We start from the raw sequence: 21,992 nt of genomic DNA, 5'->3' as shown, positions 1-21,992 counted from the left end.
TTGGTTTTTGTTTTTGCTGTTTCCCTAGAAGGCCATGTAACATTAAATGAAAAGTTTCAGGCAATCTCTGGATACGGCTACCTCTAAAAAGGGACAGATCGTTCCTGATCATGTAACTCACCACACTGTTCCTGCCTGCAGAGCTGAGGAGACGGTCACTGCTTTGTCCAGGTCTTTGGTGAAGATTCCTGCTGCTAAGCCGTAGGTAGTGTTGTTTGCTCTCTTGATCACTTCATCTAAGGTCTTAAACTTCATGATTTGTTGCACTGGTCCGAATATCTACACCCCAAGAAGGAACGAAATAAAATAAAATAAGATAAAATCAAATAGTTTAAGGACAGTGTGATGTACAGTATAGTGTGTGCGTGCGTGTGTGTGTATGTGTGCGAGCCTACACACTGTTCTGAATTGGGTAAAGTTTATTTTTCATCTCAGATCTGTGTGTAAGAATCAGAATAGAGGCTGCAAAAATGACAGATGAAAATGGACCATGTCCAAGAGACACATTCTCTTTGGAGTCAAGCAGGGTACAGATAAATAAAACAGTGTTTATTTTCTAGATGTTGGAATTAAGCTTCTGAGAATTTTTGACTGGGCATCAAATGACTAACTTGAGAAATTTTTTAGAAACATTTTACATTTTCTCTCTAGTTTTCTTCATCTTCCAAGTTCCTACAACAATAACAACAAGTTCTGAAAGCGATGCTCACTGGAATAGACAATGTTTCATGATAAGATTCATGTTTTAAATGTCACCCAGTCATTGACTGAAGTGTCAGGAGTGTTGAATGGTCTTTCTTATGTTCAGCAATGATTTACACAGCACAGGGACAGGGATCACCATTCAGGAGAGTCTGCCCGTGAGACCCAGGGTCGTAAATCTACTCACCACACTGTGATCTATAACAGGGTAGCTATTGCAATAAGTGTGCTCATTTTTGGATTATTTTAATTCAACACAGCGCATGGCTCCAGGCTGCCGCTTTGAAGTGGCAGGCTAACTATTCTACACACATTATAGATGCACAGTAAGTTTAACCTGATAGAATATATTTGCCCTTAGACATTTTTATCTGTTATTAATCAAGATATGCAAGAATCACAGCTCTAATCAGACAAGACTCTCTCAATAATAAAAACATTATAATTCAATTGAACACTGGTTGATATGGAAAAACTAGTCATGTTTGATCATTCAAAAATACATTGACTTTTGGTTTTGTTTTTCCTATTTATTGCATCACCTTGCAAGGCTGAATGAATGCTTTTGTTTTGGTTTGAAGATATTTTGAGGGGAAAGAACATGACCTCAGATTCTCTGTCACAGCATGGATGGGGAGGACAAGTGACTGGAAGGATTATGATGAGTATTTTGAGCTGTATTTCCTCATTGTGGGGTGTGGTACAACACTTTCATAGTCAGAGGGGCATCCCTCTCTGTGTCATGGAAAACCCTCACTGGGTGTGAGGCAGACTGTTTACCACTCCTAAGAAGAAGACGGCTTGTCCTAGTTATACGTCACATCCCTGGAAAACAGTTTCCTTGATGCTTAGTTGGTGCTCACCAAATATTTAGCTGTAGTGTGTAACATATGTTGTAATATATATACGTGTGTGTGTGTATATATATGCTATCTGTATAATAAGGACATGTGCTATATGTAGAACTGTAACTATTCATCTGTTCCACATTCCCCATCCTTCATGTGCTCTTGCTTCTAGATGTTTTTATGTGTACTGTATTTTAATAACTTTACTTACGGTATTATCAGTAAAGCATATTGTCACTGTGAGTACACAAGAACCAGTCACATAAAGTGTATACATATATATGCAACAACGAATATCCTATTTTCATATTTGTATACATAAACTACAGCTTCTCATCACTGAAGGATCTGGGGCTGTAGGCCTCTGTGAGAGGTATACATGAATGTTATTTTCACATGCATGGATGGCTCTGATGTTGAAAAACTGGCCCCACAGGTAGGGTTTCAGTATTTATTTTGGTCATGAGAACACACGTGACCCATTGCTACTGTGGTCCACACACTGTAAAGCAGATTCTTGAACTTACTGCTTCTAGGTGAGTGCAGCTCTGTGTCCTTTCCCCAGCATCTTGTGGATCCTCATGCCCAGTCCCCCACAAAGCATTGGTGACCCCCATCCCACGCTCTGCCTCTTTGAGTCTGACTCTTTCATTTTCTCCTCACAACTGGGAATCATTCAGTATTGATCTTTCCATGTCTGATGCTCATCACGGAACACGCCCTCCCACTTATATTCATGCTCTCACAGATGACAGGAGTCTTCCATGACTTTATAGCTCGGAGGGAAACTCCTTAAGATGGATGAGTCTCCTGGCCTAAGTTTGGCTGGAAACTTGTAGCAGGACCTGTGGGTTCCATCCAAGTTTTAGTCTTAGTCACATTTAACTTAAAGCTTTTTAATAGCAGAAATAAAGGGTAACATTGCTGTGAAAGATGCCCAAGATCTGGTGCTTTCAAGTGAACAGACAGCCCCCCACACACACACACACAGAAAAAACGGTCAAGGCAGGCAGCAGAGGGAAGGAGCCTTTACCTCCTCTTTGGCGATGCGCATCTCGTCTGTCACATTGGAGAACACAGTGGGCTGGATGAAGTAGCCTTTGTTCCCCCAGGGGCCTCCGCCACACTCCAGCTTGGCCCCTTGTTTCTTCCCACTCTCGATGAGGTCCAGAATTTTATTGTACTGTTCCTTGTCAATCTGTTTCCAGATAGCATAGGAGAAAGCATGAGCAATTTACAAGGTTAATGCATTGCTGAGGCTATTAATAAGGGTTCAATATTCTATGACACTGCCTTTGAATTTAATATTGAACCAAAACGGCAGATAGAAGCTCAGAATCATTGCTTCAGTATGTTTAATGCATTTTCAGGAAAGAAATTTTGGTGACATTTATACTTAGTGTCTACATGTTCATAAGAATACAGGCACTATGAGCATATATGATCCTTTCTCACAAACGTCATGATTCACTCTGGATGAAAAGGAGTTTGGGATAGTACACACTTGCTGGACACCATAGTCCTAACTGAAATAATGGGAGTGAAAGCAAAAGAGAGAGTCTGACTTTGATTTAATTAGACATGGGAGTCGGGAGCTGGAGGTTTTGCTCTTTAAGGCTCCTATGATGCCTTCATTTGCATCTCCCAATCCTGATTAGACTCTGTTGGCTTCCTCTACATTGTTAACACCACATTCTGAGAAGAGTTGGGGCATCCTCCTGGGTCCTACTGTGTAGGTTGGATTCAGCTGGTCAACTCCAGTTATCATTTTCCTACTTTGTTAAGTGGGTCACATATATATATATATGCCAAGCATTATTCTAATAAATATTCTAAAAAAATAATACATCTCAAAGGAAAAAGAGAGCTCAGGGTTCTGGTTGGGAATATCAGGGAAGCTTGTCTCTTCTCCATGAAAGGGAGAAGATGCCTATCTGTTATCTCAGTTCACAGAATTACAGATTGAAAGATTTCATCATTGGTGAAGCCTGCCTATGCCGTGTGTGATTGGGTTAAAAGATTAAAAAGCAAACAAGAGACCCAGGAGGAGGAGGGAAGCCCATGGCAGCTCAACTTATTTCCTCTCACTACCTAAGAAGTTGCATTCTTTATCTTTGATTTTTAAATGTTCTGCTAATTTTGAAGCCCTAGAAAAATGTTTCATTAAGTTATTTCTTGCTGTACTCAGCTGAGATCTCATATCTACCTAGATTAACTGATATCTGCAATCAGAAGCTATTTTGTGTAATTTAGAAGTTTTCAGTGTAATATTGATCAAGGTTTTTCACTGCACGCTACTCCTTGGGCTATCTAACCCTCAAAGAATAACTCTTAATTGCCAACAGATTAAAGTTGTACTGTTGGCTTGGAAGAAGACATACTTTTGCTGTTACTTTCTAATTAAGAAAATCAGGCTAAGGGATGGTGTTAGATGACCTCAATCTGGTTAAGACAGTCTAGTATTTCTAAGAATTATAAGGATACATGTTTATGTGTGCAAAGCTCCTCTAGCTTATTCCAGTGTATTAAGTGGACTATGATCTAAAAATTCACATTTTTAAAAAAATTTTAAGATATGTTTCACAAGTCATAACACCTGTCTGTTTGTGACCTGAGAGAGTACCTGGTGAAAAGTCAATCCCTGAATATAGCTTGCAGGAATAGCCTGAAAAGATTTATCTATCAGAAACCTCATGTAATCAATGACTTCTGAACATTCAGGATTGTATATCTGAGAGCATGCTACTGATCATGTGCTCCTAGAATCAGTGGCTCTGGAATCCCTGTATAGCAAGTGGGTTTCTCAGCCTCAGCACCTCACACCTTCGAAATTGTTGTTTGATCTCAAGAAAGCCTGAGGAGCAGTGCATTAGAGTATGGGGCGGGTGACAACAAATTTTATGTATACTTGGGAACACGTTCAATTCATCCTGATTAGTTTCATCTCACAGAAATACAAACTTGCTGCAAAAATCACAGACTAACCAAGGATAAACTTGGCTTTCATTTTGAGCTCAGGCACTGTTCAACAATGATTGCATAGTCGAGGAGCTCTTCACTATGAGATGACTCCCTGGCTCGTGGGCTCGTCCATGAAATAGAACAAAGTCATGACACAGTTGTGAATGCTCAGAGCATATAGTTCAGTTAGACTGAATGTACAAAGTGCTTGATTCCTTTAGCTTGATGGGCTGGAAACCAATAGATTGGACAAAAAGTAAATTCACAAAAAGACACAGACATGCCCCTCAAATTATTTCGAAACCATACATGAAGAAGAGTAATGTCAATAGATACATATAAAGTCAGTTGTATTTATGTATACATAATAGAGACATGAAATTTTCATTTACTTAATAGACATTTGAGGATACACTATACCTTGAAGCAAGTGCTCTGACAGGTTCATTATATAGAGTTTTTTTTTGAGTCGAGGCATGTATGCTATGTAGTTCAGTTTGGTACTGAACTCACTAAGTAGCCAATGTTGGCATTGACCTCACAGTATTTATCTATCACAGCCTTCCAAATGCTGAGATTACATATCTCACTCCCACAGCCAGCCTGCTTTGTATGAATTCTCTTATTTCAGTGTATAGTAACCCTTTCCATTTGTAGATGGAGAAATAGTGTCAGACAAATATATATGAAACTGCTCCAACAAACATCCAAACTTCATTATATAGATTTTGATACTGTAGTCTTCAAAATCAGGAAAAATATCAACATTCTTTAAAATTATGTGTTTTAAAGAAATAATTTTGACAATTATCTTCTGCATAACTGAAGTGACAAGCACTGAATCTTCACAGCTATATGATAAAGCCCAGTTCCCTCAAGCACCTATTTTAGAATCTTATCCTTTATTTATTCCTCTTAAAAATAATATCTCTAAACTTGATGGAAAATGATTGCATTGTCCAGACTCACTAGTGGAGGAAAGTACTGCCCAAACACTGTTCAGTGTTAGTTATGTTACATATTTTTCACTCTTATTTTTCTATCAATTTTTAAAAAGTTCCATATTTTCATGTCAAGTAAGTAGACCGATAAATATTAGAGAGATAACCACAACACATAATTTAGAATCCAATTTTTTTCAAAATGTGAGATCAATGGTAAATTGAACATAATTTTGGCATACATTTGACAATTTGGTAAATATAAATCTAGAAACTACTTATATATAATTATTAAACTTACAAAGAAATATAAAATATAATTCAACTAAAGCAAATTATGGCTTCATTTGTCAGGTATTTTAGGGTTTGCCTGTTTTTGACAGTATGTTAATATTGAGATCATGCTACTTGGATACTTAGGATGAACAGGAAAACTCAAGACAGTTGTCTAAGTTACCTAGGAGGTGAACTCCCGGAAGTCAAGGAACACATGTTCCTTGTTCTTTTTGGTGGTGCTTTGAACCTGTCTCAGTGCTTCTCAGAGTTTAGCTGGCAATGATGTTCACAAAATGTTGGACGATTGATTACTTTTCCTTAACCAACTGAACAAGAATAGTTTGCCTTCAAATAATTAACATGGAACAGTGTATAATATTTAGGATGGAACCATGAGTTGCCATGTTACTTCCTAGTCTTCAGAGCACAATCTATCCCTGATAGCCCTATAGGCAAGCTGGGCCAGGTGCTTCTTTGTCTTGAGAGTCTCCTGTACCCTGTAAGGCCTTAAGCAGCATTGTTGGTCTCTACTCACTCGACTCAAATAGAACCACATCTTCCTGCCAAGTATGATAATTTAAAATCTCTCTAGATATGGCCAAAGGACCCCTGGGACAGGAATAAGATTTCTCCTATTTAGGGATTATTGCTCTAGGCTAGGACATCCAAGGGACAGAGGAAAATCAGAACCAAAGATGCAGGATCTTGAACAACAGACCATGACTAAAAAAGCATGCAAGGAAGAGGGAAAGGTGATCTCTCATAAGAAAGTCAGAAATACTCTTACTGATTATGTTTCCAAGGAAACAGGAAAACCAGCAACGCAGGGAAATGATTGGAATTTCTGAAGATGAGGATCTCTGAGGACACCTGCAGTACCATTGGGAGGTGAGTTGGAACTGAGAAACTGCGGAGAGTTAAAGGTGTTCCAGCTGTCTCTGTCTGTGGAATGGCAGCTGAGAGGAGGGGCTCGTTTTGAGGGAGAAATGATAGAGATGTGTAGGAAGTTTCAGGTAGACAAAGGATTGTCCACAGTAGAAAGATGTGGTTGAGGGAAGCAGGAAATTGACACTCCTTGCGTTACTCTCATATTTTTAATACCCGAATGACTCTTTAAACTGTTTCTATGTATGAAAAATCAGCAACACAAACCAGAATTATAACTCTGCTACTGATAAACAGACTTTTCCATCTCCAAGCTGCTATAGTATTGTTACATGAGAAGTGGCAAAAACAAGCAGTTACTTTACTCAGCTCCCCTTTCTATTTCATGCTCACCTGAGGGCCATGGTTTACACCTGGGTTCAGAGGATTTCCAAAAACGTACTTCTTCGCACGCTCAACACTCTTTCGAACAAACTCATCGTAAATTGATTCTTCCACAAAAAGCCTGGAGGCAGCAATGCAGGCCTGGCCCTGGTGGAAGAACACGCCCATATGTGCATATTCTACAGCAGTGTCCACTACAAAAGACCACATTAGAGAAGAAAGGTTACCTAAGGTTTCACAGTTCATATGTAGTTCTCAGAGGCAATGTCAGGGTCTTCTGTCAGGGAGTCAAACATCGACTTTATACATGTCCTCTCTTAAAATTCAGATGATAGAGTCATCTTTGTAATCCTTGACTGTTAAAATCATGACAATAAACAATAGAAAATGGAAAATTGGTGTTTATTATCATAACTTTAATAAGGATATATCTAAAGGAATGTTGATTTTACCCCAAGATCAAATATCATTGCAAATATATTGTATCATTGTCTCCATTTATAAAAAGTTATATATTACTTTTAGATGTCCATGGGTAACTAAATAAGACAGAAAATCTCAAATGTTCATTGCCTTAATTTTGCACTATTCTTAAACATCTTGATCAATTAAAAAATTGGCCTTTACATCTTTACAATAACAACATATCCTCACAAAATCCACTCATACAACCAATTATCTTAAAGTCTTATTCAAGGAAACATATTTTCAAAATTTATGTAAAAGTCTATCATGTTCTTTCATCTATGCTTATGCAACCTTGTATATTTAGATAGTACATTATGCATGCCAATGTTGTTTGATTAGTGTATATTTAATATGAAGAATCAAGGTTTCTTTACATTTACTTTGAGTTTAGTTTTCCAAATGCTGAAGATTCAATTCCACATTAAAGCAACTCAGTGTGAATTTGTGACCTAATCATGCAACTTAAGTTTCTTTAGCAACAGTTGACTAAGAGGTTTGAAAAATGGGGAATATTGTCATGTTTGTAGAATGTTTAATAAGAAACTGCATTCACAAAATTCAATTAAAACCATAAGGCAATGAAACCCAGTTCATGAGCCATTTGTTAATAGCAATAATGTAATAGTTTAAGAAAGGACTAGAAGAATGAATACCCAGTTCTGCTAATAAACTCTTGTTTAAGAGAAATTAGGAAGTGCTATTTGGTAACATAAACAGAGTAAACCTAGAACATTATCACATCATAATTGCAGACTAAATGTATGGAAACTCAGCTGCTCTTGGTAGGGGGAGGACAGAACGAGTGTAAGCAGGTTATTTCTCTTCTCACTAATTCAATTAATGAGCGTATGACCCAGAGGAAAAGGAGGTGACAAATGCAGAATTACTGTTCCCTGAATTTGTCTTGGTCCAACACAATGAAGTGTCTCAGTATGTTTAACACAGTGCCAATAACTGAATTAAGTAATTATAAAAAAATACCTCCTGCTGGACCCAGAAGTGCAAAACGTTTACACTTTTCAGAGTTCATCTGAGGAAACAGAAATCTATTCCAAACCAAGGAGAAAGTGTTCCTGTGATTGCTCCAGTGTTAGGATAATTTTAAAAATTTCCAAGAGTAATTCTGTTCTCTGATAAATACTTACACTCTGAAGCAAACGTGTTTGGAAACCCAAGTTCCCTGTCTGGCATGATCAGACCCCAGAAAGGATGGAGGTGCGGGCTTAGCCCAGGGGGCCGTACTCACAGTCAGCGTCAGCAAACACAATGCAGGGGCTCTTGCCCCCCAGCTCCAGGGTGACCCTCTTCAGGTTGCTCTTCCCCGCAGCTTCTTTGATGAGTTTGCCAACCTGAAAGTCACCATTGCCAAGCAGGAGACTCACTATGTGCTCGTGAAGACAGGCTGAGCATTTTACATTTGTCTGATGTTGTGACATGATTAAAAATGACTTGAAAGAACATGCATATTTTTTCGGCAACTGACACCTTGAGATTTTAACTGATTCTCTATGCAAGTGAAAACATCACTGTTTTCATTGGTTTTGCTTTGTGGATCATGCCCTGGCAAGTTTACCTGCTATAGATGTTTTGTATTTTAAAGTAGAAAATCTGGCCTATTTCTTTTACTTGAGAGCCTGATTCACTCAAATTATCTTTGTTTTTCTCTTGTTACATAATCAGCATTTTTGTTTCTTTTATTACTTTATTTCTTTTCAAATTCTATGTGTCACATTTCAATATAAAGCTATTTTTATTAAAGAAAAAGACGAAGTAAGCATTAGCAATTTATGTGGTTACTTAACTGATCCTGTACGTTACAAAACTGAATATTATTCAGCTAAAATATTTTTGTAGAATTCAATCCAATCTGTACAAGTGGATTAATAAATCTAAACTAAAAGTAGACTTGTATCAGAAAAATTTGAAACTTCTATAGTCCATTTTCATATTTCTTATGACCATTTTCAAAAACTCAATTTTCATTTAAAGTCATTTAGAATTTTTTTCTTGTCCTTTTAAAGCTCAGTTTCAAACTTAACAAGGACACTTAACATTTCTGAGCCACACTTCCAGGAGGGGGAACATCGGGTGGGGGGACCCAGAAATTTCCCACTGTTCTTTTGTTTTTTGTCTTTTTCCTTTTTATCGGTACCGGGGATCAAACTCATGACTGCCCGCTTTCAAGGCAGGGGCTTATGCCACTGAGCTAAACCTCCAGCCCCAGAAATTTCCCAGTCTTCTAAGGTCAAACTTTCTTTTCTGCAGATAAAGTGACCCCAGAACACTTCAGGAGCTTAGGGATGAGCCAGGACCAATGGGCAGTGATGCAGGCAGTGGGATCAGGGGATGCAGATGGACGGGAGAAGAGAGCAACCTGGAAATGTGCCTGTGTCTATGGGGGGAAAGGTCACAGCTCCGGGCTGGGGAGCCTGTGCCTTCTTTCCTGTCCCCTCTCTGCTCTGCTTTCAGTCACTTTAATAGCTTTGTGGAGCCAGGAATATAGCACCTGCTTGGCAAGTATGAGGTCATAAGTTTAACACCCATTACCAAAAACCCACCCCCCAAAAAAAAAAAAAAAAAACTACAAACAAACAAAAAACCATTCATTGTTATTGCCATGTCATGTACATTCTCAATTATCCATAGAAAATCCTGAGGACTTGGCTTTTCCTTATCAAACTTAGTGATTGGCAGATTACAAGGCTTTTCTACTTACTTCTATGAAAAGCAATGAAAATTGTAGCTTTATTTACCTAGATTTAGAAAATAACACAATTGAACATCCTACTCCAGTTTTCTTTGTGTACACATTTTAAAGGTACATTAGAGTGGCTTACTACGATTATAAAATAATCAAGACGCCTTCATTTCACTCCCTAGATACATGGGTGTCCAACATTTTCCTTGTCTGAATCTCACAAAGGGAATAATAACTGTGTTGGTTCTCACACAAAACATATAATGTAGTTATGTGTGTGTGTCTCCTCTCTCTCTCGTTACTTGTACATTTTACCCTTCTTCACAACACATTTGAGAGTGGAGTTAGAAGAATGAAATTAGAACCATATAATATAGTTATATATGTAATAGTGAAACTGTTTTTGTTTCTATTTTGCATTATGACACATAGAGGACAATTGGTTTGTGGGCTACAGGTTGGAAAGCCTTAGAGGACATCCTTATTTGTCAGTCTTTAGGGATTACCATGGAACCATTCTCCAATTCAGGGAAAGTTCTAGCAGCCATCTGAGATCAGTATTTTTTTTTCTCATGAGTCCCTTTATATCACTTTATACACAACTCACCCCTATTACGCCTAGTCTGTACTAATGTCAGAAGCTTTATAAGATGAACTTTTTTTGCTCAGTCTTTATCCTTTAGGCTTACATCATTTTTTTGTGTGTGTTGAATATCTAACAAAGTCATCACTTGAGAGTAGAACTCAACAAAATGTTTTGCTTGAAAAGTATGGTTTCTTCACTTTCTTTTGCTTAGGATAGAAAAGCCATTCTCCCTCACAAAGTCTACTTTCCACATCCCTTCTTCTTGAGGTGCCCTAGTGTTTCTGAACTTTTTGGATAACCAGACAAGACCCTTGGTAACATCAAGGGAAACTGAGCTTCTGACTCCCTTTCAGAAGGTACAGGAAAGAAGGCCCTGATGAGGGCCCAGTGTAGGGAGCACACAAATCACTATGGCCTGATTTACATTTTCTACCAGAAACTGTATGAATCATATGATACAGCAGCTCTGTTTCTCATAAGAGAAGGTAAAGAACACACTGAGCACAGTTCAGTTTTTTGGTGTTTATAGTCAGTATATCATTTCATCTAAACTACAACTGCTTATGTTGAGTAAGGAAATAGGTAGCTAGAATAAACAACAGAGATCATTAAAGTGAACTTGTGTTTTTAGAAAGTGTTGGCTTCAGAACAGTCCCATAAACACCCTGGTTATCATGGGTATTGAGGACACAGCTCACGGCATTACCTCTGTGGACCCTGTGAAGGCCACCTTGTCCACGTCCATGTGTGAGGAGATGGCGGCCCCTGCAGTGGGCCCATAGCCAGGGACAATATTCACCACCCCGGGAGGAAAACCCGCCTGAAAGGACAAAAAGCAGAATGGGTACAAGGAACTCAGAAAGATGCAGGAAAGGGAGGGTGGGGTGCAGGCTGCTTCTGTGGGCTCATCTTGTGTGCAGCCCTACACAGATAAAAGTGCTTAAGTAGCTTTGTTCTTTATTACTTATTATTATTATGTCATATCGTAGCCCACATGGAAATAACCCAGGGGAGGCAAGATTCACCTGTGCTCTTTCTCAGGGTAAGTTTATGGAACAATGCTCTAACGAGGGCCATCTCAGATTTCCTTATAGTAACTCAAGGAGGTAGCTACTTCTAAGTATTTGGTAAAAGGTTTACACATAAGGAAAGCAACATGTTTATTATTTATATCAGCAAAAGCAAAAAACTAAACAACTCATTTTTAATTCTCTAGCTGTAGATTGCTTAAGTGACAGTAGTTAGTAGGTAAAATGTTAGGTAATCAGATCATCCTGTTTAGGGTGAAGCCTCACAGACGGGTGTATATTCCTATTAAAGAGCTGACTTCAAGGCAAGTTTGGAACTGAGAGGAGCCTGCTGACACCGCATGTCACTAGTCTAAATTTATTTTAAAAAGAACATTTTTAAGGCTCAAGTATAGATTTCCTAAATGATAAGTTGTTAAAACTTATTAATTGTTTGAAGTTTGCTAGGATATGAAGGACAAAGAGTAGTGAGTGATTTAAAAAATATTTTTCACATGAGTAAGACAGCTGATGAAAATTATTTTCACATTCTCTTTGCTACATTTGAACAAGAAAATGTAGAAGAAAGAATAATAGAAAAGTCAATATAAAAATATTCATTCATGGGAAAAGGTTTTAGAAAGAATAGGACCTAGTGTTACAAAGAGTATATAGGCAGAGTGAACTCCAACCTTCAGGAATTAAAACTAAAAATTTGTTTTAATTGCAACAGATTTGCAGAGTCTACTGGACCATTAGTGGTTTTTAGGAACTAGCACAATATTCCAGCATTGAAAGGGTTCCATATTAATTTCAACATGAATTTTTGCTCCTGAGAGTTGGACAAAAGCAAGAAAATAATGGATTAGCAGGCGACTGATTCCAAGCCTCTGCTCAGGCTTCTGGTGTGCATTTCGGGGAGATTCATGTGCACTGACTGCCAGAAATCCCAGCTAGCAGCCCTGATCAGGGCACCCTCACCACTGGATGGAGCCTTCCAGAGCAGTGTAGCAAACAGTAGCTCTAAATGAGACTGCCCATTGCACCTGGGGCTCTTGGAGTCTCATGCACGCTTTGAGCCAGGATGCTTGCTTACCTCTTTAATTAAGGATGCCACGTGAAGAGCAGTGAGGGGAGTTTGTTCTGCAGGTTTGAGAACCACTGTGTTTCCACAGCTGAGCGCGGGTCCTATCTTCCACACCAGCATAACCAATGGGAAGTTCCACTGGAAAGCAACATTCCACACTTCGGGTTTATTTTGTTCAAAGGCCCAGTTATTAATGTAACTTTGACATTATGTCTTCCCCTCCCCTACAGTTGTTAAATAATGACTGCAGTAGTTGGACAGGCATTCAGTGTGTGCTGTTTAAGTCATGGCCAGAAAGAACAATAAATGGCAAAACTCTTAATGAAAGCCATATATAGAAGGGACAAGAATAGAGTCCCTATATTTGATCAAGTGCTGTTATTTTAAATTCTTATTCTACCAGGAATAAAGTTGCTACCTGATTTTCAATAATAGCAAGCACGATAGTGAATTTTGTCTAGTAGAATAAGAATTCATTTGACTTCCAAAAGTGGCTATAGTCTTCTGCCTATGGAGAAATCTTAATTATTTATAGGAGAAAGGCTCTGTATTTGTGGTGCCGGGTTTCCAGCACAGGGCTTCATACAGATGGCACATGAGCCCCACTGAGTGACTCCTCCAGTCCAGCAAGACAGAAGTGTTAAAGAGGACACAATGTACCTCAGGAGGAGAGCTTGGGCTAGGGTCCCAGAGCAACCCCCGAGTAGCCCTGTGAACCCAGAGAAGACTCCTTTTCTCTATTAAGGACTGATAATACCCTCTACTGCAGAAAGCTGTCCTGTTAGGTGACATTAGCATTTAGGTTTTGTGGCTTTAATGAATTCTTGGGGTTTTCAATGAGTAAGAAATTTCATTAAAAATGTTAAATATTTATCCTTTTAACTCATTGAAAGAAAAAAACAAATGATGCTCGCTTTCTTATTTAAGAATTTCAAAACACTTCAAAGTCTTTTTATTTGGACTTTTCAAGGATTTCAATCATGTTTAAACAGTATATTTTTTTTGTTGGGCTTCAATGGAAACTTTCATAATTATACAAAAATGTGCTGTTTTCTGTTAGGGGTATCAGAGTTTCTTACCTAAAAGGCCCATATATTCTAATTCAGTGTTTCAAGTGCCTCTATTTCATTAAAATTTTTAAAACTTGAAAATATTAATATCATTCCTCATATAACTAGGAAAATAATCCACGAAATTCATATGGAACTGGAAGAGATCCAAAATAACAAAAATAATCCTGGGCCAAAGAGAAAAGCGGAAGACATCACAGTCATTGGACGCGTTCACTTACATTATGAAGCCACAGTGATAAAGAACCATGATGCTGGCATGAAAACAGAAATGTGGGTCAATGCAACAGGACAGAGGATGCAAAACCACACGAAGCACATTCAGGTAGCTGATCTCTGACCAGGGTGTCAAAACTATATACTGGAGGAAAGATGGACTCTTTACACATGATTTTAGGGAAACCAACAGTCCACATGCGGAAGATTGATGTTGGAGCTACATCTCTTACCATGGTGTAAACTAAGAACAAAGTGGATCACAGGGTGTTAAAATAGAAACGATCTGTTCAAAACAAAATAGGCAAAACCCTTGAAGGCATAGGCATTGAATTTCTGATCAGAAATGCCAATTGTAGAAGAAGCAGAGTCAGGGCTAAAAAGTGGAATTGAATGGAATTAAAAAATTTTCATAGAAATGAAAATCAGTTAACAGAATGAAAAGACAGTACACATGATGGGAAAAATACTGCCAGGTACTTCTCAGAGGACTAATATCTAGAATATATAAGAAAGTAAAAGCAAAACAAAAACAACAAAACAAAACAAACAAACAAAACAAGTAAGACCCCCTAAAATAAAAGAATCACTCAAAACCTGGGTAACCAAAATAAATAGATACTTTTTAGAAGTACAAGTGACCAGTAAACGTTCAAAAATGTTCAAAATTTCTTGTTATTATAGAAAGGCAAATGGTTTCCAACCACACTGAGAATCTATCTGATTCCAGAATGAGTGATTGTCATCAACAAATTGAATAACAATAAATACTGGTAAATCTGTGAGGAAAAAAATGAGTTCCTGTAAATTGCTGGTGGGAAAGTATACTAGAATGACCACTATGGGAATCACAGGGAGATTCCTCAAAAAACTAAAATCAGAAATTCTCTGACACAACTATGCCCCTTCTAAATATCTTCCGGAAAGATTTAAAGATATCATATTATATGGATACATGCATTTATAGGTTGATAGTAACATAGCTCATTTAATCTCAGAAGTGACCTGTGTGCACATCAGCAGATGAGTAAGCAAAGAAGATGTGGTGTTTAAATATACCAGACTACTACTCTGCCAAAAAAAGATGCATTGGAATCATTTGAAGGAAAATGAATGCATGTTGAGAGCATAATGTTAAGTGCAATAAATCACAAACACAAGCTTACATATCTCACGGCTTCCTGTACATGTGAAAGCCAATATTTCAATAATTTACAGAGAAAAATAAAAGTTGGATTAAAGTAATTAAACTAATTTTTTGGAAAAGGGAAGAGACAAAGTGATAGAGTCATCTGGAGAGAAAAACAAGAAGTTGGGAACTAGAAAAACAAAAAGATGTGTTACGTGTATACCTACTTAGGTAATCCTAGTGCCCTGCCAACAGACACCAGTGAAAACACAGAAATGTCTATCAGGAACTGAACACTTTTACTGCTGCTGTGTGTGGTCTGGGATGAGAAGTCTGAAAGGAGGCAGAGTGGAGGAGAGAAGGAGGCACATGCCACTGCAGGGCTGTCCCACAGCAGGAGAGCCCAGGGTCCTCTCACTGTCATGTGCTCACAAAGCACAGCTTGTAGTAGGAGTGCAAAATACAAGTTTTTCAAACAACTCATAGAGTAAAGGTTAAGGTATTTGGATGCAGGTGCATTGAAACCCACTCAAGAGACACACTAAGGTACAGAAGATTTTGGTTATTTCCTGAATTACATCCCAGAAATTCAGTCATAGGAAGCCTGGATTCAACAAATCCTACGTGTTGAAATTTACATCACATTTAACCAGTAAACAAGCATCCATTTCTGTCAGAGAAATCTTGGGTATCAAATTAAATAGCCTTATGTTAAATTAGGGTTTTTAAAAAAGTTACACAGGAGCGCAACTTACAGGAAGGATTTGGCCGCACACTCCAACAGGTTCACGTCTCGTGTAAGTGAAGAAGTCTCCATCTGGAAAAGAAGGCACACACCCAGCTCTATATGGAGCTAATCTACTTGAGTTTGGAAGGATGGAGACTTGAAACTGATGTGAGAGGAAGATGAAAATAGTAATAAAGAACTTTTTTAAAAAAAGGAGTATCTTAAAAACTTACAAAATGGATATTTGATCCCACAGATAACTGTTTAATTATTCTGGTCTAACTGTACTGAGTTTGACAGGCATGGGTGCCCATAGCGGGCACACAGTGGGGCAGCCAGGAGGGTCTGATAATCATACTACGGAAGAGTAGAAATGTCATGTTGGGAATGATACCCAAATAATTAATGCTAGAGGCCAGTTATAAAAAGTTTGGGCTCCTCAAGAGTTGCCTCAAATCAGTAATAGTAACTGTAACTGTAAGATTACAAGTAATTGTAACTGTAAGATTGTTCCTATGTCTACAATTTCTAACCTACCCATAAGGTTCTGCCTTATTATACTGAAAAACTTTTAAATGCTTTTACTGAACCATCACAGAACATCCTAGGTTCCAACTGTGTCGGCTTAACCTCAGGTGAGAATACTTTTGCTGCACTTGACTGCAGTTAAGAGGGCGCGTTTATAGTTATTCAGCTCTACAGTCCTGACCCATCCCTGCTCAGTCCTGAGGTCACCCAGAGCTCCTCACCGCTGGGGATGGTGTGGCCCTGGATCTTGTCGGCCCAGCCTGCACAGTAGCGCAATCCTTTTACACAGCCTCCCAACTCCATCAGATATGTAGTAGCAAATAGTTTCCCACCATTTGTTGCCTCCATTGTCTGAAAAACAGATCAGTCCCTAAATTTAAAATTCTACAAAAGTTTTCCGTTACAAAACAATGGCCAATATGTTGGATATGCACTAGAGAATTCAGGATAGAGAAGAAATTTGAAATCATTTATGTAATTTTCTCTTTAAAAATAGAAACTAAAAAATGTTTTATATTAACGTGTAGATAGGGTCATACTGCACAATCTATGTAAAATGTGTAGGAGATTGCAATTTCTAAACCAGTCTCATTCTGAGTGTTTCTACTGACCAACATTCAAAGAGTTCACTTCAATTTGATATATCCTGCTGTGAGAACTGGATAAGGTGGGTGTTCCAATAAGATTTCAACATAGAGATAATTTTGTATTGGTGATTTTTAATCATGTTTCAATGATCATTTTAGCACTCTGATGGCTGAGACAGGAGGATCACCACAAGTTCCTGGCCAGCCTGGACTACAAATGAGTCAAGAGAAACAAAAACTCATTTGTAATTTTGGACCATTAGAATATAATTAATCTACTTTTATAAGCATAACATCTGGATCTTTCATTCATGAATTCTTCACCAGCAATTTCAGTTATGGAACTAATGACAAAGAAGTTTTGTTGTAGTGAAATAATTTGGATATGTTCACAAAGCCAAATAAGAAACTCAATAAAAGTATAGGATCAAGTAAGTTTAAGCAACTTAGTACAATATTCTAGAAGATTCCCATCCTGCTACCATTTAAATGCTTGTTAATATTCTATAGTAAAGGAAAGAAATTTCTTTAATTTGACTTCACTGAGTAATTGCCAAAATTTATCCTATAAAATTAGTTATGGCAGCAAAGTTAAGATCACCTAGAATGAGCTAGCAGATGACTACTTGACAATAATCCCAGGCCTAACAGTCCTATAAGCTTGCTGAAGACTGAGTGTTTTTCTTTTTTAAAATAGAGAGTGTGTAGTGTTCACAAAAACCAATCATGTTACCAATTGGAATAGTGATTGCTTCATCTAGCTCCCCCTTGCATCCAGTGTGGTCATACTCACTGCCAGCAGCAGACGATCCCTTTCAATTAAGTCAGCCAGCTTGTGGATGAGGCGGCCCCTCTCTGAGGCATCCATAGTGCGCCATGGAGAGCCAATCTGAAAGGCTTGTCTTGCGGCCCGCACTGCTTTGTCAACATCTGCCTGTAATTCAGGGAGAATTCAGTTTAATCCCTCAGTTAATCCTATTTATTGTTTATGCTTTCTCATTGCTTTTACCATAAATTCTTTCCTTTTCCAGTTAAACTCAGAGAGCACTGTTTAGGAAAAGAAACAGAGAAGCAAACCACAAGGAACTTTGATTGCCAGCAGGACCTGTGAATATCATAGCAATATGACATGCGTGCAGCTCTGTGTTTGAACAGCTCTGTGTGACACAGCTTTCATTTCTGTCCTTCTGATTATTGCTCTGCCATTGGTCTCAGCCAAATATGAGCTCTCGGATGTGTCCTGAGCCCCAGAAGAACATGAGGAACTGGCTTTAAGACAATTACTCTGTCATGCGAAAAACACATCCTTCGAAAATGCTGCTGAAATATATTCTTGTGGCTGTGTCTTTTAATTGTATTGGGCTTTCTCTTACATGTTATATTTAAGTGTATAGGAGCACAGATAGTCATGGTAGTTAATCAATAGCTTTGCAATAAGAAAAAGTAGATTTAGATTCTCATTGGGTAACTTCTGAGTCATCCAGCCATCCATATGGATCAACTGCTCCATCTTTTCATCCATCCATCCATCTCTCTATCCACCCATCCACCTAAAGATTTTCTTGCACAAACTATGCTATAGCATCTTTCTTTTCGTATGCTGATGATAAGCTACTCTATTGAAGGGATTGTCCTTTTGAAATATTCAATCAAATGAGAAGATTGTAAATCCAAATCATCACCCCACCATCATATATACCATGAATAACATTTATTCCTCTATATCTAAGAGCAGTTAATTCAATGGAGCACATTACAGTTACCCTAAATCCATGGATGAGGAAGTCTTTTATCTAATTCACATAGTATCTTCATATAACATACATACATTTTCACATGTACGTTAAATTATCTCTAAATTACCTGTAATATGTACTATATCTCCTGTGCAAGTAGCTATGCTATATTATTTAGAAAAATAATGATAAGAAATATGTCTGCACACATTCATTGTAATAAACCCATCCCTGTGAGGCCCAACTAAATTGTTTGTGTCAGCAACAACATTATCATCCTGTTTGATTCTGAAAAGGAGGAATTTAGGGAACAGAGAGTCTGCTCTATTCTAAGGTGAAATTTTGTGCCACATTTTAAAAATTCTGCTTTTTTCTCTAAATTCAAGGAAGGTGATGTCATGGGTTCCTTTGCAAATTAACTGAGGTAACCTATAATATGTATTTTTTAATGTGAGGGGCATTGTGTTAAATATTTCTGGACAGTTGCAATTGTTACTACAATGCTAGAAGTTGAAGTAGCATTAAAGTACTGTAACCCTCAGCAATTCCAGCGTTCTGTAATATTTTTTCAGTAATACCCTACTCCTGCATCTTTTGTATTTTATACTGCCGACAGCCTGCTTTCCTAGGTTTCTTGTTGTTACCTGGCTAATTCTTTTCATGTAAGTCTATCTTGGCACTTTCTCTTTTAATGTTTGTAACTGTTCTTTTTTTTTTCCTGTATCCCAGGCTGTCCTTGAACTGGCAAGGATCTTCACTGCCTCAGTCTCTAGAATTCTGGGATTAGAGGCATGTGTCACCAGGCTGGGCATTGTAACTGTTCCTTTAACCTGCACTCCCAAGACTAAAGTCCCCAGGTCAGTATTCCTGGGCCTCAGAAAGCCCTTTGATCCAGTCCTTGTCTTCCAGAGGTCGCTCCTTGCCAAGAAAGTTCTACCAGCACAGACTCTTGTTTTCCAAATCCTTTGCTTTTTTAGCCCTCAAATATTTTTTCTAGTATTGCTGAATCCTCACTGGACTAACCTAGCTTGATGATACCTACTTACGTGCGGCCCTTCGATGTTCTTTATAGCCCCCAGTCACTGCAATGATCTTCACGGATCGTGTTTCACATTGAGTAGAGCACGAGATCCAGCAGAGCAGAACTAAAATCGGACTCCAGCATAATTCTTATAGCTCTGCAGAGCACTTCCAATAATGTCCCCTTGCAATGAACATTTACTGCGATCTGTGTTATAGGGCACAGTTCTTTTTATTCTGGGACTACAATAGGCAGTATATAAATGTTTCATAATTTTGTTAGCCATCTTTTGAATCTATCGTGTTACCCTCATATAACTTTATTGATGTATCATAAATGATGGTTTAACTGATTCCATTGTGTAACAAAGATTTATATTAATCAAAGGTACAAGGCATAAAATTTTATGCTTTTGATTGTTTCTTTTTCTTTTACATATTTTTTTAAATTCAAGACTAGCAGTTTGATTCAATGACTAACATTTTCAGGGCTACAGTGTTTTTCTAATGAGTCAGAAAACAGTTTGGTGCATTAACTCAAACTTGCTACCAGCAGAAACACTACTGCTTAAGACACTGTTATTTTTTTAAGTAAAGACCCAACATCTGAGTGTGTGCAAAGAACTTGACTGATGATAAGCAGCCAAATTCCTCATAAGTCTTGATAGGGAAGACTGAACTCTTCCGCAGCTCCCAGCTCATATATTTCCATATTACATTTATTCACGGATGAAGAAAAAAAGTTTTCAAATTAGTTTTAATTTTATCCTTGTCATACAAACTCTCACACTTTGTCCCCACCAATTATTTGTTAGTTCTTGCTGTAGTATCAGAAGCAGTTTGCAGGACTACTCAACACAGCCAAAAACAGCCACTGAAGTGAGCCCTGTAACCACCCACATCTCACTCTGCTCTGGAAACTCCATGTGTGCCCGCCCTTCCTCCTTGCTTTGTGATAGCACTGAAAGCCCAGTCTTAGTTCAATTCTACGCATACATACAGTCCCTGAAACTTCTGGCTCATTACCTAAAGAGTCAGTTCCAGATTACCAGGTTACATGAGTAGGCATATTACAAGTATCAATACTTATGTGCTTGTAACACAAGAAGCAAATATAATACTCCCTAATCATACAGGGTAGATTCGAGAAGGCTTGAAAGAAGTATAAAACCCCATAATGACTGAGGCTTTACCTGCCTGGCACTTTTGAAGGTCTTATTAGCAATATGATCTTGAGTAATTATTCAACCATTCAACTCTGCTATTTTATCATCATTTATAAATACAACTATAAGTTTTTATCTTCCCTTTAAAATTATTTTTGTAAGTATTAAATTAATGCAGTACTTTGAGTTAAGAATTGTCTAAATCAGTTTCGCTTTCTTACAATTTAGGTAGATGGTATCTATACTTTTAACTACTTATTGAACCTGGCATTTTAGAGGTATTGATTCATACTATTTGACACTTTTTTATTAAAAGAAATTTATAATGTGTTATTGAATATAGTGTTTAAACATCATATATTAGCTTTAAAATTTTCATCTAGCCATTTAAAAAGAACTCTTTTATAGACGAATTTCTCTCCTCTTTCAAACGTGATTAATCCTTTATTGTACCAACTGTGTGTAACGAAAATGTATTATGCACTATGCATTTGAAAAGCAGGGAAAACTACAAGAAGAGAAATAACACCGACACCTGACTTTAAGGGTCGTCATTATTATAAGATGACCCAGTCCTCTTCACAGGCCAGGACTGTCCCACAGTCCCGTGTCCAAGCCATGTGTCCACTTTTCAATGGGGTGGGAGCTTAGGGCCAATGAGAGGCAGCAGAGCCTGGCATGAAGCAGAGCTGGATTCAGAAACTCACCTTATCCCCTTCCTCCACCTCACAGATCACCTCTTCGGTTGCAGGATTAATGACGGGGAATTTCTTGCCACTCACTGAATTATGCCATTCGTTGTTTATGAAAATCTGTGGGGATGCACATAAAGGACATTAAAAAGCGGCACCTACGGGAAAAGTCTGTGAATTTACACTGAAGCATCACACAATGCCTAAAAATTTTTCTAGTTGTAACTGAAATTTTACATACAAGCACACACACATACACACATGCATGTCTGCACACA

The 21,992-nt window shown here is 38.0% G+C and overlaps 1 protein-coding gene across 1 annotated transcript in view; it reads right to left on the bottom strand.

Annotated features, from left to right (window-relative positions):
- Nucleotides 1–21,992, bottom strand: part of LOC100732853 (aldehyde dehydrogenase 1A1-like) — a 33,573-nt gene that overhangs the window by 6,127 nt on the left and 5,454 nt on the right. The window contains exons 2-11 of the mRNA XM_003472282.4: nucleotides 21,730–21,834; nucleotides 17,894–18,034; nucleotides 16,735–16,864; nucleotides 16,014–16,075; nucleotides 12,853–12,981; nucleotides 11,456–11,569; nucleotides 8,712–8,814; nucleotides 7,007–7,191; nucleotides 2,584–2,748; nucleotides 122–279 (exon numbers count right to left, since the gene is read on the bottom strand). Of these exons, the coding sequence (XP_003472330.2) occupies nucleotides 122–279; nucleotides 2,584–2,748; nucleotides 7,007–7,191; nucleotides 8,712–8,814; nucleotides 11,456–11,569; nucleotides 12,853–12,981; nucleotides 16,014–16,075; nucleotides 16,735–16,864; nucleotides 17,894–18,034; nucleotides 21,730–21,834 (1,292 nt within the window). The remainder of the gene's footprint in view (nucleotides 1–121; nucleotides 280–2,583; nucleotides 2,749–7,006; nucleotides 7,192–8,711; nucleotides 8,815–11,455; nucleotides 11,570–12,852; nucleotides 12,982–16,013; nucleotides 16,076–16,734; nucleotides 16,865–17,893; nucleotides 18,035–21,729; nucleotides 21,835–21,992) is intronic.

Source organism: Cavia porcellus, unplaced genomic scaffold (genome assembly GCF_034190915.1).
Source record: "Cavia porcellus strain 051 isolate PalLab524CR breed Dunkin Hartley unplaced genomic scaffold, mCavPor4.1 scaffold_1, whole genome shotgun sequence".
NCBI classification, from domain to species: domain Eukaryota; kingdom Metazoa; phylum Chordata; class Mammalia; order Rodentia; family Caviidae; genus Cavia; species Cavia porcellus.
This window is presented reverse-complemented; position numbering and strand designations above follow the sequence as displayed.